General features: G+C 37.5%; 1 protein-coding gene across 1 annotated transcript in view; it reads right to left on the bottom strand.

Annotated features, from left to right (window-relative positions):
* Positions 1 to 300: 300 nt before the first annotated feature.
* Positions 301 to 16756, bottom strand: part of PTPRN2 (protein tyrosine phosphatase receptor type N2) — a 530861-nt gene continuing 514405 nt past the window's right edge. Inside the window, exons 20-21 of the mRNA XM_032234973.1 lie at positions 4688 to 4761; positions 301 to 372 (exon numbers count right to left, since the gene is read on the bottom strand). Coding sequence (XP_032090864.1) covers positions 301 to 372; positions 4688 to 4761 — 146 coding nt within the window. The remainder of the gene's footprint in view (positions 373 to 4687; positions 4762 to 16756) is intronic.

The following is a 16756-nucleotide window of genomic DNA, read 5'->3' on the forward strand; positions in this document are numbered from 1 at the left end:
CATGAAATTTAGGACTTCACTGATGTAAAAGAAGTAGAGGGATTGTTCTTGTCACGTAAGGTCTTGGTGTATTATTATTTCTGATTATTTTAACCAAAATAATATACAAATTCTTGGTTGAATTTAACCTGGTAATAGACATTTGTAAAGGACCAATCAAAATGTAGTTACAACAGCAGACACACAATTAGAATCAGGTCACATTTCCAACAACATCCACAGGGACCAGGAATAATGAAAGAGAAAGAGAGAGACCATCCAGCCACATTAGAAACCTCCAATCAACAGACCACAGGCTGCTCACTGTGGAAGTGCCTTGAGTATTGCGTTCACTTCTTCTGCAACTGCTGTCAGGGCAAACTCAAACTGTTCCTGTGGACAGAACATTCAGAATTGATATTCTGTGGCATTTCTAGAAAATTCTCATGAAAACATTCAGGACATGACAGTTCAATTATTATTATTTTAAATGTCAGTGTTAGATTAGTGAGCAATCTTCCACATTGCTTGATCATTGTTATTAAAAGTGACCTTAACTGAAAGAACCACTATTTAATACTGCGAGATGTTCACTGATGTGAAAGGATTGTGAACAATAAATAATATATGAAAATCCTGTCAGTATGAAGTGGATAACTGAACAGCAAGATATGGAAAATAGGTGTCAAACTTGTTTCCTAGATCTTTTCTCTGTCAAATATCCCTAACAATATGAGGCATATTTGTTGACTTTAATGCTTGAATCCTTAGTTCTGGACTCCCAGTTTATTTCTGGGCAGATATAGATACCAGTAATCTTGACTTAAATAGCGGTGTTATTTTATTTAATCATGTGTTTAGAAGGTTTTCAAAAGACTGGAACATTGCCCCTTCTGATTTTTTATAGTTTAACTCCCAGACTTGCACTTATACATTCAATTTCATGAGGTATGTAGATTTATTGCTCAGGTCAAAAATGATGAAATTAATTTCACGTTCTTCGGCATGTTTAATGTATTTAAAATGTGGTTTATTCTGGTACAGCATTTTGTTTCTGCCATCTGAAAAATGATCAAATATAAAACCCTCAATCCCTAAATTTTTGAAATTTCACTATTATTTTTTATTTAGAGGCTCATTTTGACTGGGCATATACATTTTCTAGAGATTCATATTAGAACAGAAAAAAATATACTATTCGTATTCTTTCAATCTATTGTCATATCTCTATTTCCAAAATATAGAATTCTTCCCTAATGGAAGAATTCATTTTATACACACAGCACTGCACTTCTTTATCTAAAACCTGCAGTCTTATTATACTCAGAAGATTCTATTATGTTTGAAAAAACAAAAAATAGATACAATTACTTTAAAAAAATAAAATAGTAAATATAAATAAAATTTCTTAAATGAAGAAATTGAATCAGTTGATTACTGAATTATAGGTGAATTCTTATCTTTTTATATTTTGGTAACTTGTTCATGATAAATTTTAAATGGATTAAAGGAAAGTTGATTAAATCTTAATGTTTTAACAGTGGAAAATAGCTCCGCAGAATCCTGTACAGAAACTCAGTAAGTGGTGGTTTGTCTGGGTTTTAAGGTGGTAATAATATGATTATGTGGCATCAAATTGGTGTCAACTTTTAGCGAATACATAGATTCTCTTTAGGAAGATCTGTCTCCAAGATGCTTTAGGTCTGCCAGATGTATATCCACTGTGGCTACAGTTAACTCCATTCATCTTGCTGCTGGTTGCCTTCTTCTCTGGTTTTCTTCCACCTTTCACAGCATTACAGATTTTGCAATAGTGGCAAATATCTGTAACTCAGGTATAGGATGAGGGTGGAGGCTCGTTCTCTGAGCTTGTGAGTTGGTTTCGGAGCATTTTGTTGCCAGGCTAGGTAACATTTTCAGTAGAATTTACGGGATGTCAAAGTTTATCTGTTTATAAGGGCTTTTTCTTTTCAAAGAATTTTTTATTTTTTATTCTCTTACATACCATTTTAAGTATACATTCACATAATTGTTATTCTTCTTTACATTTATCATTCTTATACATTTATTATTTCATTTAATAAGTTATAATGCACAGTTTTGGTTGCTTTACTTACCATCCCTTCCTCCTTTTTTAATACCTCCTTGTTTTCCCTTTCTTTTCTCCCTCCCTCCCTTCTCTACTTCTTCCTCTCCTTCCTTCTTCCTTTCCCTTTCTCCTACTCCTGCTTTTCCTCTTCCCCTTCCAATCCTCTCTCCTTCTCTTTCTCTCCCTGTTTATAAGGGCTTTGTGTGGTCAATAGGTGAGGTTATATCAGGTGAGGGTCACATCAGATCAAGGTCTTGTGATGGGTCAGATGTTGATTGTGTGAAGCGAGGGTCTTGTGATGGATCAGGGAAGGGTAACAACTCTTTGCATATTGTGCCTGGTCATTTGAATGAGAACTTGGGGTCGATCCATTTGCTTGTTTTCTTGGCTATCCATGGCATTCTCAGGATTCTTCTCCAGCACCAATGTTCAAAAGTATCAATGCTTTTCTATACTCCTTGTCCAAAGTCCAAATTTAATTTCCATAAACTCTTACAGTTGCACGGAGGAACCTCATTTTGTAAGTATGGATACATCCTGGCATCTGAATGTGTCTTGTGAGGCCTTCATGGTTTCTCTACCAAGTGCTAGTCTTTGGTATATTACTTCATTGTTGGTTTCTTTACTGTTGGTAATTAATTTTAAAAGGACGAAGCTACCCAATACTTCAGTATTTTCATTGTTCATTCTGAGGCTAGTTGCAAGATCTATTGCCCTGGCCTTTTTTATATTTAATTTTAGAACCGCTTTTTCACTGTGCTCTTTGACTTTCCTTACTAAAGCTTGCAGATCATTTGCATTAGCAGCTATCAAAGTAGTATCATTAGCACAGGACAGATTGATGGCATTTCTTCCCTCATTTGTAATAAGTGGTAATGAGCAGAGTACTGTACTAACTTCACTTTCCAGTACAAGAGCTTCCCTTAAGTAGGAAACATTTTAAAGATATTGACAACTTTACAATTCAGTATTCAATGTACCCCTTCCATCTTCATTTTGTCACATTTGAATCAGTTATTATTTGTCCATTAATGTACTTTTTTAAGGATAGAACTTCCTTCTGAGTCCAGAAGTCTTTTTGAAGATTTTTTTTGGTCTATTTTCAATTTCAGTATCTTTATAAATTTATTTATTTACTTGTTTGTATTCTACTTTTATTATTTTTACAAATAACGCAAGGCAGTGGCCATATAAAACATGTCTTCCTCCTCTGATTTTTCCCACAATAATCTTATGAGGTGAGTTGGGTTGAAAAAAAATGACTGGCCCAAGATTATCCAGGTGGCTAAGGGTTTACAGGTATTGTGGTAATATTGCTTCTTGTGACTTTTAACAGCTCTCAGAAATCGTTACCTTCCTAAGATCTTTTTGTTTCTTCTTTATGGCTTTTCTTTTTTATTGTCAATTTCTAGTTTGTTCTAATATTCAGATTGCTTTCTTCTGATTCTTGATCTGCAACAGATTTTTTTTAAAAATACTCATCCTTTACAACTTCTTTCAGTTTATTGCACAGTTCTGGTTTCCTATCCATGATGTTCAAAAGTGATTCTCTATATTCTCTTTAAAATGGTGGGACCATGCACCCCAATACAATCATGTGACCAGAGAAGTCACTTGGAAACCAGGTCACAAGTAGCTCTGGGAAGGTCTGTTGTAATTTTGAATGGTTGCTAAGTGTCTGGTTGTAAATTGAGGGCTACATATAACTCTATTTTTTCCTCTATAAATGAAATAAGTGAATGAAAAGAAAGCTGAGGAGGGAAATATATTCTATTCAATACTTTTTCTTAGTGAACTGCTTATAAATGCACATATAATCAATATATCCTGTCTCTAAAAAATAAAAAACCTAGTTACGTTGCAACTTAAAAAAACCCATTAATTTCCCATTGTTGTTAATCTTGGAAATGATTTTTATAAGCAGGAAAATAAATGTAACTAAACACTCAATGTATTTTAGTAAATAGTTATGCCCTTGATACAATTTATTTAGTTATTATTTTTATCTATCTGGTAAAATTCCTATTAGTCAAATATCAAATTATGAGAGTCTATTTTGATTCAAACATCCTGCTGCTTCTATCTTAGTATTTTTATCATGGAAATTTTATGGATATTTTCTATAGATAATTTATTGGGACACAAATTTCTTTAACCTAATCTACTTTCTTCAAATGTATCAAATATTGCTGATTACTTAACTTTTTTCAATATAGCTTATGATGGGGTGGGCAACTACAACCCCTTTACGACTTGTGGACTTCAACTCCCAGACTTCGTAAGATAGCACGGTTGGTTCATGAATTCTGAGAATTAAGTCCACAGATCATAATGGGGCCACAGTTGCTCACCCCCTTGCTTACAGGAACATATTTTGAATGTACCTGAGAGAAATAAATAAATAAAGTTTGTTTTAGAAACTGTTTTATTTACTAATTTAAATATGTATTTAATTTCATGTTAACAATAATTAAGAATTTTATAAAAACCAAGAATTAGTTTATTTACATTATTTAAAAAATCTACATATGTTTAACCATTTATAATTTAATTTTACTTATTTCTAAATAACAATATATAGAAATCATGCATTAGTATTTAAAATAAAAATGATTGTACCTTTGTCTGAACCATTCCAGGTCTTTGATCTCTCAAATGCTCCAGAGTAGCAGCAATATCGATTTCTTTAGCACCTGCAAAGTTTGAAAAAAGCAGAAATAACAATTGGAATATGTTTAAAGCAATGATCACACATGCTACATCTGTCCTTCTACTGGATTCTCTTTGGGCTTATAGCCCAGTAAAATATCTCTTAGCAGACTTGGCATTCATAAAGTAAGGGAGAAAATCCAAGGCTACATTTTCTTAGCATTAGCTATTTTTTAAAACAATAACTATATCAAAAACTATTTCTTAAAAAGAATATCTTTAATTATTGCTGTATATAAGTGAATATGTATTTGTTAGCATAAAAGCAGGGTTCAAAAATTGCAAGATGTTTTGATTTTCACACTTGACACATTATTCGTATTGTTTACTAATATCTGATTTTCACTTTCCTTGGCATTCATATATTGGGAAGATTCTTTAATGGCTATCGTTAGTTCAGTCTACTTGTTATTGTGTTCTTGTTTAATTTCCACGTGCATAGTATCTGAAAATGTGAAGAATTCTTTCATAAAGATTGTGTCTGAAACATTCCATTACTTTCATTATGAAACAATTAAACCATCATAGTAAACCAAAAAATATCTATATTTGAAACACAATTGTTCAGAACTGTGATGGGGAAAGTAAGAAGAGGGACAATAATCACATTCACAAACTCTATATAAAGTATAACTAGTATTAACTAACTAACCTAGCTAGTTGCCTGGGGGTGAGTTGGAGAAGAATCACATCTCGTGTGTGTGTGTGTGGATGTAGCGTGGCCAGAAGTGTTTTATGGGCCATAAGTTGAAGACTTACTTTGTAGTAATATAACAACTAATATAGACACATGTTGAAATTGGATCACTAAGAAATGGATTAAGTAACCTGAACTCTACCATGATGTTCACCTTCACAGAGAAAACAATTCAGTGGGAGGAAAAAGTCTGCAGAGAACTGCTTCCAAGCACTAACCACTCAGGCATCATGATAAAAATGACAGTTAACTCCAAACCAAATACGTAATCTGATTTGCAGGGCTGATATTCCCCGTCCCACATTACAGGTATTAGGGGAAGCAATATTTCATCTATATTAGCATGTAAAACAATGTTTCCTAGACATAAATTCTTTTTCAGACAGAAAATGGTGGTTCAACAATAGAGATTGTTAACACAAGCCTAAATCATTGAAATTGAGCATAATTGAAAATACAAACATGTATTTCAATCTCTTTCAATTGGAACATGACTCCAGGTAATTTGATAATACATCCATCTGTTGATCACTGTCTTCTTTCAATATGTTTTTTGAACTTCTCAGTTTGGTCCAGGGCTCTAGTATTTTCTGAAGGTCTCCCATTCAGTTATCAACCAGACCTGACTCTGCTTAGCTTCCAAGTGCAAACATGTACTATCAATTATAGGATTATAATGAAGTTACCTGCTATCGATTACTGGAATTCATAAAATATTAAAGTTTACAATATTTTAAAATGTTTATAAATGCTACCACTTTTACAGAGTCAACTAAAAACCTCAATGTATACTTTTATTGTCTAATTTTGACTGATTGGCAAATAGAAGCATGGGAAAACACCTTCCAGAAAGGGGGAAAGATAACATCTTTGTTTCCTAAGGAGGAAGAATACATCTAATTACCCATAGCAGCAATCACAAAGGGCAGGAATATATATGCCAAATGATTCAAAATTTTCAGCAACACACTAGCATAAAGTTGAATTTGCAGAAGTCAACACCTTATCCAACAAATTTGATGAGAATGTGAAGACATGCTTATTTTACAAAAATCCAAATGTAGAATACTAAACTGATGATCTCAAAAGTTATTTTTCTCCAGAGGATGCTGGATAAGCCTCAACTATATTTTTTTTCAATCAACTTGCTCAGGAAGGAGATTCAAGACTGAGAGAAGGAAATGTTTTTTTTACTACATTGCATACAAGTTAAAACTGAAATTTGCTGCCAATAGCTGTGGTAATGACAGCCAATTTGGATGATTTTAAAAGAGAATTGGAAAGATTTGATGGAAGAGTATACCAATGGTTTTTAATTTTGACTGCTGTTTATTGCTACCACAAATAGTGGTTATAAAGAAGTAACAATGACAAGCATCTATCAACTAAATCTAGCATTTATTTTTCCTAAATGCATTAAGTGCACCACTGTATGATCCAATAAGCTGCATTAGATAGATCTATTGCCTGATCCAGCAAGACTCTTTTTATATTTATGACATTTTTGATAGTTCTATTATCAAGAATGTAAATTAAAAGAGAACAATATAAGTGTCAAGTATCCTGATTCAGATATCCTGCTAGTTAGCAGGACATTGTCCTCCACCTCACCATTTTATGCCAGCTTGGGTCTTTGGATTGAAAGCAGAATAAAGCTTTCTTAGAAACAATGGAGAACTATTCTCAGAGAATAGTTACTCTTTATCTGGAAACAGAGAGTAGCAGATCAACTGAAAAGGCCTCATTCTCTAAAACTTTATGTAGTTGTTTTAATGGCAAGTAGCAAATCTGACTTGCTAAGTAATACTTTGCATAATATGGATGCCCCATAAGGGTAGAAAACATTATAGGAGAGAGATGTCATAGAAGAAAGATTGATGAGTTATTAGATCACCTCAATGCAATGTATTTTTCCCTAGAACAAACACCATTAAGCAATTTTGCATTTACAGGTCGAATATGATTTGGACCAAATATGCAAAATTAAAGAAGACATCCTAATGGACTTCTGACAGGCAGGACTAATGCTGTCAAACTGATTTACTTTTGTTTATGCCGTTGAAGAAAGAAGCCACAAATAAAAAATATGATCAACAAAACTTTTTGCGATGTGAATTGCATGGTATTTATCATAATGAATTCTATTTGACCCTTTTCATCTCTTCCTGGCTACTTCCTACTTGTATTCCTAACCCTTGAGAATAGGAATACAAGTAGTTCTCAACCTATGACTGGTTAAAGTAATGATGGAATCCCCAAAAGCTACTTATCATCCAGTTCCAGAGTTCTGACAAATATACACCCCTCCTAATCAAATAACTGTATTTTGGATTCTTGGCAATTGGCTCTTCTTTATGGCAATTGTATTCCATGGTCATGTGGCCATGATTTACAGTGTTTTTGATCTGTTTCCAGCAAAAGAACGCCCATAGGACTAAATTGCTTAATACACACAAGAAAATAAATCATAAATTCGGGACTGGTCAGGGAGGCATCTCAATTTACGACTGTCATTAATTATTATTTTGTCCCCTATGTGCCTATGACAAGCAACATTTCAGACAGACTTTGGAAGCCAAGTATAATGAGTTAACAAAAACAATGTTTTGGTCAGCATAGGAGGAAGAATGTGTTTGTTATATAAATACCTCTGCAACCCTTTCTTTCTCTTAAGTTCTCTGCTGTAAAGCACATTTTCAGTATATATGGACATATGTAAGTTCAGACGGCATAAAGTGAAAATTAGTTTTGGCTCCACAGAAGAACATGCCGAAATGTTGATCCTAATAAATGAATGGATTTCTTTTGAACTTTGTCTCAAGATTTGTGAATTAATTAGCTCATCTTTTGGAAACTTCACAGAGAACCGAAACTGACTTTCAAAATCTATCAAGATTTCCGGGTTTCCTGAACCCCGGGCTCTCCAAGCACTCCCCCAATATTTGGGGTGCTTGGAGGAAAAATTAGGCAATCATGGCTGAAGAGAGAGTCTGATTGCAGCTGGAGGTATGCGGCTAGCTCCAGACATCAAAGCTCCAGACAGCCAAGCTGTGATTCCTTTCCCAGCAGCAGAAGCAAGAAAGGTTAAGTACTGGTGGAAATTAGCCCCTAAGGCAGCTGAAGTTGAGTTCCCTTACCCTATTCCCAGATACAGGGAAGAGTCTCAAGTGAGCTGGCAAGGGTGGACTGGAGGTGGGACTGGCCACAAGCCAGGCTCAGAAAGCCCCAGATGGAATCCCTGGGGAGTGCAATAGAGCAACAGAGGGAGGATTTTGACTGGACCCCCCTTCATGATGAGGGGCCATCATGCCGCCCAAAAGAGAGGGGAGGAACATTTGATCCTGTTGAGGGGAGGAGACACAGACTGGAGCACAGCTCCCCTCATCCACCCAATAGAAGGAGTCTGAAACTGCAACCAATGCCTCTCCCATGCAGCAGGCAGGCTGCCCAGGGCAGGCAACCCCCTCTCTCCCTTAGAACTAGAGGTGAGGAAGACGACCAGCCATATAGGGCGCAAGCATATAGAGGCTGACAGGAGGTTGGAGGAGTAGGGCCGAATAATCTGCCCCAATTCAGGGGAAAGTTTGACAGGGACTCAGACCAGCTAGCTCTATTCCTTGATTCAGCTGATATCCACCTAGAATGCTATGGGCACCTCTACCCATCCCCCAGAGCCGTGGTGAATACCATTGCAGAGGGGCTAGAGGGAGAAGCAAGGGACTGGTTAGCAGCCCTCCACAAGAGGAGATTCCCCCAACTGCAGGAAGACATAGATGACTTCCTGCAATTGCTAGAGGCCAGATTTGAGGAGGCAGAGGAGGACCCATATGCGGAAGAGGAACTCAGCAATCTAAAGCAGAGGGGCTGCTTCATCAAAGAGCACATCTGTGAATTTAGGAGGGTCATAGGAATGCTACCCCCTTTACCAGAATGGCTGCTGGTGCAGTTTTTCAGAATAAGCCTGGACAAGCAAATTGCCAAGTAACCGCATACCGTGACATTTCAAATTGACACTCTTGAGTGGTTCCGAGTAGCAACAAAAGTTGACAGCAGTCTGCATGCCAATGACATGAGAAAGCAACCGGATGCAAGAGAGGTCAACCTGATCTGAAACCACCCAGGCGACGGGGAACCACAGCACCACAGTGGGCCCTGAGACCAACCCTCTCTCAGTCCCCTGAAATGCTACAGATGCAGGGGGATGAGCCACATGGCATCTGCGTGCCCAACCCCAGCTCCGGAACCAAGATCAGACCCACCGCCAAGGGCATGCCCAGGAGGCCCCAAACGGACCACCAACACGTCCCGGAAAGCCCTCCAAGCTGCAGAGGCCCCTTCCCCCCAGGTGAAAGTGGTGGAACCCCAGGCAATGACAACCAGTTGCCTGAATCCTATGACATTGAGGACAAGGGAGAAAATGACCCAATGGTGAGTGAACCAATTGACACTTTACTTTTTCCAATACGTCTCACAGCCCCCAAAACAGGAAACCAGGGGGATTTTCACGCCCTAATAGATTCAGGCTGCATGAGGTGCTTGATCAACCTAACCATAGTCCTGAAACTGGGGATCAGAACAAAAAAACTGGCCCACCTGATCCGGTTCGAACAGGCCGATGGATCCCTAATGGGAGGAGCCTATGCCACCCACTGACTGAACCAGTGAGGCTAGAGCTAGCGGATCACTGGGAAGTAATTTGATTCATAATAGCCCCCAAAATGACAGGCACAGTCATACCAGAACTTTTATGGCTAGACAAGTGGGGTCCAACAATCTAGGGGGTACCTGCAGGTGTAGATATCAAGGGGCTCCAATCCTTCCCACACCAGCAAGCAGAATCACCACCCAGAGGAAACCCCGCAAAAGAATCCACCAGAAAAATTGGCAACCACATCCGACAAAACCCCAGAGGCCAAACAGATCCCGAGGGAATATCAGAACCTTGCAGAAGTATTCAGGGAGGCCAAGTGCGATGTTCTGCCTTCCCACTGTGATGCACATTGAGCCATCAAAATCATCCCCGGGGCAAAACTACCCAAGCCCAAACTGTATGCCATGACATCCCGGGAAATGCAAGAGATGTGCAAATATGTAGACAAAAACCTAGCAAGGGGGTTCATCGAGGCAGCCAAGCTATGGGTTGCAGTGCCAGTCCTCTTCAAAGAAAAAAAAGATGGAACTATGAGATTGTGTGTGGACTTTCGAGGGATAAATGTAGTGTGCATACACAACCTATACCCTACTTCCCCTCATGAAGGACATGCTATCTCATCTGGCCAAGGGAAAAATGTTCACCAAACTAGACCTCAGAGAAGCATACTACCAAGTACGTATCATAGAGGGAGATGAGTAGAAAACAGCGTTCAACTGCCCCCCAAGGAGCTTTCAATTCAAAGTGATGCCTTTTGGACTGCAGGACCTCCCAGCGGTATTCAAGCAGTTAATAAATGAGGTGCTGCATGACCACCTCTACAAGGGGGTCCTTGTCTACCTGGCTGACATCCCCATCTACACTGAGACCATGGACGACCACATACCCCTGGTCCGCCAAGTACTGGAAAAACGTCTGGCAGCCAACCTGTATGTCAAGGTATCAAAATGTGTATTCCACCGTGCACGATTAGACTACCTGGGTTACCAAGTGTCAAATGAGAGAATGGAGATGGACCCGGCCAAAGTACAAGCTGTCCTAGGCTGGCAAACCCCTCACACTTGCAGACAGCTACAAAGCTTCCTAGAACTCGCGAACTTCTACAGGCAATTCATCCCCTCCTTTGCGAAGATTGCCAAACCCAACAGACCTCCTGAAAACAAGGAGACGTGGAACGAAATCTCATCTGGGACAACCCCTACAGTGGGACCTAACCTGCCAAGAGGCGTTCGAAAAACTCTAAAAGAAATGTTTTCAAAGGAGCCGGTGCTGAAGCATCCTGACCCTGAGCAACCTTTCATGATCCAGACAGACGCCACCGACATGGCAGTGGAAGCGGTGCTACTCCAAAGAAATAACCATGGAAACTTACCACCCTGTGCCTAAACCTCCCGCAAGCTGACAGACAGAGAGATGATGGGCCGCATGGGAAAAGAAGGCTTTCGTGGTGAGATGGGCACGGCTAACCTGGAAGGGGGCCAGAAACCATTCAAAGTCTGGACTGACCACAAAAATCTAGAGGTGCTCAGGACCCCGGGGAAACTATCACCCAAACAAGTCCGATGGGCTCAATACTTCAACCGTTTTGATTTTGTTTTAAAACACATCCCAGGGCGGAGGAACTTTTTAGCTAACGCCCTCTCCTGCATGCCTCAGTACAAATGCGAACGGGAGCAGATAGTGGATGCCATCATTCCCTCTACTCAAATAGCTGCCCAAGTAACCACTAGGCGGCAACGCCATGACCGGCAAGACCAACTAGCAAGTGACCTAACCACGGGACTCAAAACCGAATTGCTTACAGAGTGGTTCCGAAACAACCAACACATCTTGACAAAAAGAGATGACCTCACATGGAAGGGGGCAAAATTCTATGTCCCGGAATCTCTACGTACCCTAATTCTCCAGAGAGCCACAACACCAAACTGGCAGGCCACTTTGGGTTCCTAAAGACTTTACACTTAGCCTGGAGGCAATTTTGGTGACCTGGCATAAAGATGGATGTGGATAGTTACATGAAAAGTTGCACCATCTGTGCCACAATGAAGAGATGACCGGGGAAACCTCCCGGACTGCTGCAAACAGTAGCAGAGCCAACTAGGCCATGGGAGGATATCGCAATGGACTTTATAGTAGAATTACCGAAAAGTGGAGAAAACACGGTGATTTGGACTGTATAGACCTGTTCTCCAAACAGGTACACTTCACACCCTGCAGCGGACTATCCTTGGCTCACAAGCTGGCTAAACTGTTTGTGAACCATATCTACCGATTGCATGGAGTACCTCGAAGAATTATTTCAGACAGAGGAGTCCAGTTCAGGGCTAAGTTCTGGAGGGAGTTCCTGCGGTCTCTCGGGGTCTTAGTTCAGCTTTTTATCTGAGCACCAATGAGGCAGCAGAGAGACTGACACCATGGTAGAGCACTCCTGAGGTGCTACGTAAACTATCGGCAGTCCAATTGGGCATACCTTTTATCTTTTGCTGAGATCGCGTACAATAATGCTGTTCACAGTAGCACAGGACTCATGCCATTCAAAGTACTGAGTGGCATGCACTTCGTCCCAATGCCTGAGTATCCAAGGGATCCCCCCTCCTCAGTCAGCTTGACTGATTGGATGTTGATGCTGAAAGCAACCTGGGAAAATGCAATGGCTAAAGCGGCATGAACCTATAAGAAACAGGCAGATAAACACCAGGCTCCGCAATGGCCATTCCGGGTGGGAAAGAAGGTTTACTTTTCCACAAAATATTTGAGATTAAAACTTCCTAGCAAAAAACTGGGGCCAAAGTTTATGGGACCATTCCCCATAGTAAAGATCATCAACTCAGCCACAGTGCAATTGAAACTGTGACTGTTGGGGAAGATACACCCAGCATTTCATAGTAGCCTCTTAAAACCGTGATCGGATCCACTCTGAGACTACTACCCTGGAAGCCCATGGGCCCTGTGGTCATAGGGGACCAAGCCCATTATGAAGTTCAATGAGTCCTCCGGGATTGGGCGGCCTAGAAATTTAACAAATAAATAAATAGTGTCACCTCTAAGATTTTAGCATCTTTCCTCAACTGCTCTGGCACATTCCTGTCTCCTAAGCCAAGCAAATCTTAATGCTGTTTTGGCTTGCTCCTAACTGCAAGTAATTTATGCTGTTGGGGAGCATAGCTTTTGCTCGCTCTGAGTCTCTCTCTTATTTGTAATTCTGCACGGATTTGCTTCTCCCTTCAATAAGGTTGTATTAATTCTAGACAGCTCTACATTTTAGAATCAAGAAATAAACTTATTTTAAAATGTGTTATTTTTCCAGTTGATGCATGAGGGTATGCATATGTTGCAGACTGGAGATGGATAAGTCTATGATTCTTCAGATGTTCTTGAATGACAATGTCGACAGCTCTGGCTTGCATATCCAATTGCGAACAATATAGTTGTAGTTCAGTAACATCTGGAAGGCTACAGGTTGACTGGATATTATTAGCATTTGCTGATTTTTACTGGCAAAGTAGTAGGAATCATGAAAGCAATCAATCTTGGAGAACCATCAAGAATGATATTAGTTTCTTCATATTTCACACAGCATATAGCTTTGGTTATACTGATACCTCTTTTATCATTCTGACTAATGTCTATAAAATATACTGAGATCTTTTCCTGTAATGAAACTATAAAGCATCCAAATCTTGTTCCAGCATTTCCAGTGTGTTTTAAAAGATTCAATGTTGTGAAGATGAGTAATTTAAAAATATATTTCTTATGATGAAAAATTTGCTTTTTGGTAAACAATGACATTTCTTTGTTAGTTCTTGCAACTACTTCTTTATCAATCCACAATCTCTTAAAGACCTCACTGAGACAAGGAAGTCGTCCATCCAAAGATCATGAAATGGAGAATCAGCAAAATTGGAGAATTCAGTAAACATTGGTAATTCAGGCTGATTTTGGGTTGCAAATGTCAAACTTAAATACACATGCATACTACTTTATGAAAAATGCAATTATTCTTTTTCCTTTGCAATCACAATTAACATAGGAAAAGAATCCTGTGTAGAAAAGCCAAGCTAAATTGTATACAGAATCCTCTGTACAAAAACCAAGCTATAATTAGATAGATATTTTTTTCAGAAAAACATTTAAACAATTATGCTATTGTAATAAATGACCCACTTGTATTTCATTAATTAAATAATGGAGTTATTTTGTATACCAATTCTCATTATTTTAAGAATCAGATGGCTATCCTGAGATTGATTTGATGCTCATGTAGATCTCATGAAACAGCTGTAAGCCACACACGCTGAAAAAACTTGCTTCCTCCCCCAATCTTTAGCTGTCACTTCAAAACTGACAGCACAAAATTTCTATTGCTAGTTTTTGTTAATTCAGTCCATAAACTGTTTTTTGCATGCAAAGTTTTTCTCTGGAACTTCTACATATTCATCTCTCTGGATTGTGAACCACTGGTTACTGCTTCATTGGTTCAGAGTGATTGCTCTCACAAGCTACTGACAGCACATAATTATTCCAAAGCATTTTTAAGATTCTAAATATATTACCCATCTATCATCAATTAATAGGCTTATTTGAATACAATTCCAAATTTTCTGCTATTAATTCCTTCTTTCCCTCAATATTAAAGAAATAAATATTTTTGCTGAAGCACTCTACCATTCCCTCCATACTTAAACATATGGAAAATACTGAGCGATTTAAAAAAAACAAACCATTAAACCATTTCCTAATAATGGCAAAAGATAGTGAACTGATTAAAAAGCATCAACTCTATTTAATTTTAAACCAGATCAACATTTTTCCTAAATTTTACCTACCGGTATTATCTATAATAATGTTTGAGGTTTCTAGGCTTATGTGAGCCTGTGTGCATTTTAAATTACCCTTCCAGTATTATGTCTAATCTTGCTAAGAAACAGATAAAATATGTAAGTAAGATTCAGGTATGTTATGATATCCAGAAAACTAATCTTTTCAATTGTATTTTGCATGCTTAAAAATTCTGAACCTATAAGGCAAGCTGGACGATAATGCATATTTCAAACATTTCCACTGTTTTATTTATTCATGCTAGTGAAATATGTATATTTCAACAAGGAAAGCTATATGATATTGAGAATTCATTTAAAAATACCTTGAATATCATACATATTTCTTTTAAATACATGCTTACAATTTACATTCAATATTTAACTTCATTGTTTGCATCTGAATATGATTTAAGACTTACATTAATTGATAGAAAAAAATTGCAACAGCCATTATACTAAAAATGGACTGCAACTGATATATCTAGTTGACAATTTGTCAGTCCACTCGTAGATTACCTTTGCAAATCTACAGGATTTTTTGTATGCAAAATAAAAAGATATGTTTCATTGAATACTCATCTTTTGATTATGTCAATGCACTCAAATTGCCATTATTTAGAGAATTTGTCTGTACTCAAAAGGCTTTTTTTTAAAAAAAATGAAGATTCAGTATTTCTATGATCAAATACCATTATTAAATATGAAAGCAAGGTCTCAGATATTTCTGCTGATTTTACTTCTCTAAGCTCTTTATGTGCTTGGTTCTAACGAGCTATAGAATTGAAGTTTGCAAATCAATAAAATTAAAATTCAAAGTATAGAAGGCAAAAGTACAACAATATCAGTTGTTAAAAAAAAATCTTCAAATGCTTCTCTTTAATTAGGTCTATAATATCTCACTAATACTTTTTTAAAATATATGAAATCTGTATTTTCCCTGAAACAATACAGATGTTGCCAGATAAAATTTGGCAAAATGGCAAGGTTTCCAGGAGGCATTTGTCAATAAACAAGAAACTGGATCTTTAAAATTAAAAAATACATTCATAATCACTTTTCAGTATATGCTTATGTAGGTTAGTGGGATTTCAGCCACAATATTACTAATTCAGATTCAGATTCTCTAATTAATCTTAAATTTGGAGGATAAAAATATTTAACACTACATATTACAATGTAACTGGATTACTGGATTAGAAAAAACGATTATAATTAAAATTAGTGTTAAGAATATTTCCCATATTTATGTAAGCATAAGAGAAATGATGGAACTGAATTTCATAAAATTATAATCTTAACAAAATCTGGAATTCTAACAGTGCAATTTTATAAATGTCTGTTTAAAATTAAATGTAATTGAATTCATTGAGACTTTTTTTTTTACAAATTCAAAATTTTAAATGCCAGTATTTTTATAGCTGACATATACATTTAAAATTATATTTAAAATAAACATTATTTCATAAAACATTTTTAAAAACCATGGATAAGTCCAAGAATTTTGATTGCTTTCTAATTTCCAGCAAAACTAATTGTCCCCTATTTAGTTTGATTTGGAAATGCACTATTTCTCCTGTGAAGAAAACAGAGAAGGGAACAGGAACTCACATTATTCTAAAAGACCTCTTTTAAATTCAACAAACCTAAAGACCTTAATCCTTAACTCCCTACCCCCCCCCCCCCTTTTTTTTTTCTGTTTTTTTTGTAAAACATGTTCAGAGATGCTAGCAATGCAGCTGGGCTTAAAGCAGAGTGCACTTGCATTTTTTTTGTTTGACATTGAAGGACTAGAGCTGGTGCACCACAGAAAA

Source organism: Thamnophis elegans, chromosome Z (genome assembly GCF_009769535.1).
Source record: "Thamnophis elegans isolate rThaEle1 chromosome Z, rThaEle1.pri, whole genome shotgun sequence".
In the NCBI taxonomy this organism is placed as follows: domain Eukaryota; kingdom Metazoa; phylum Chordata; class Lepidosauria; order Squamata; family Colubridae; genus Thamnophis; species Thamnophis elegans.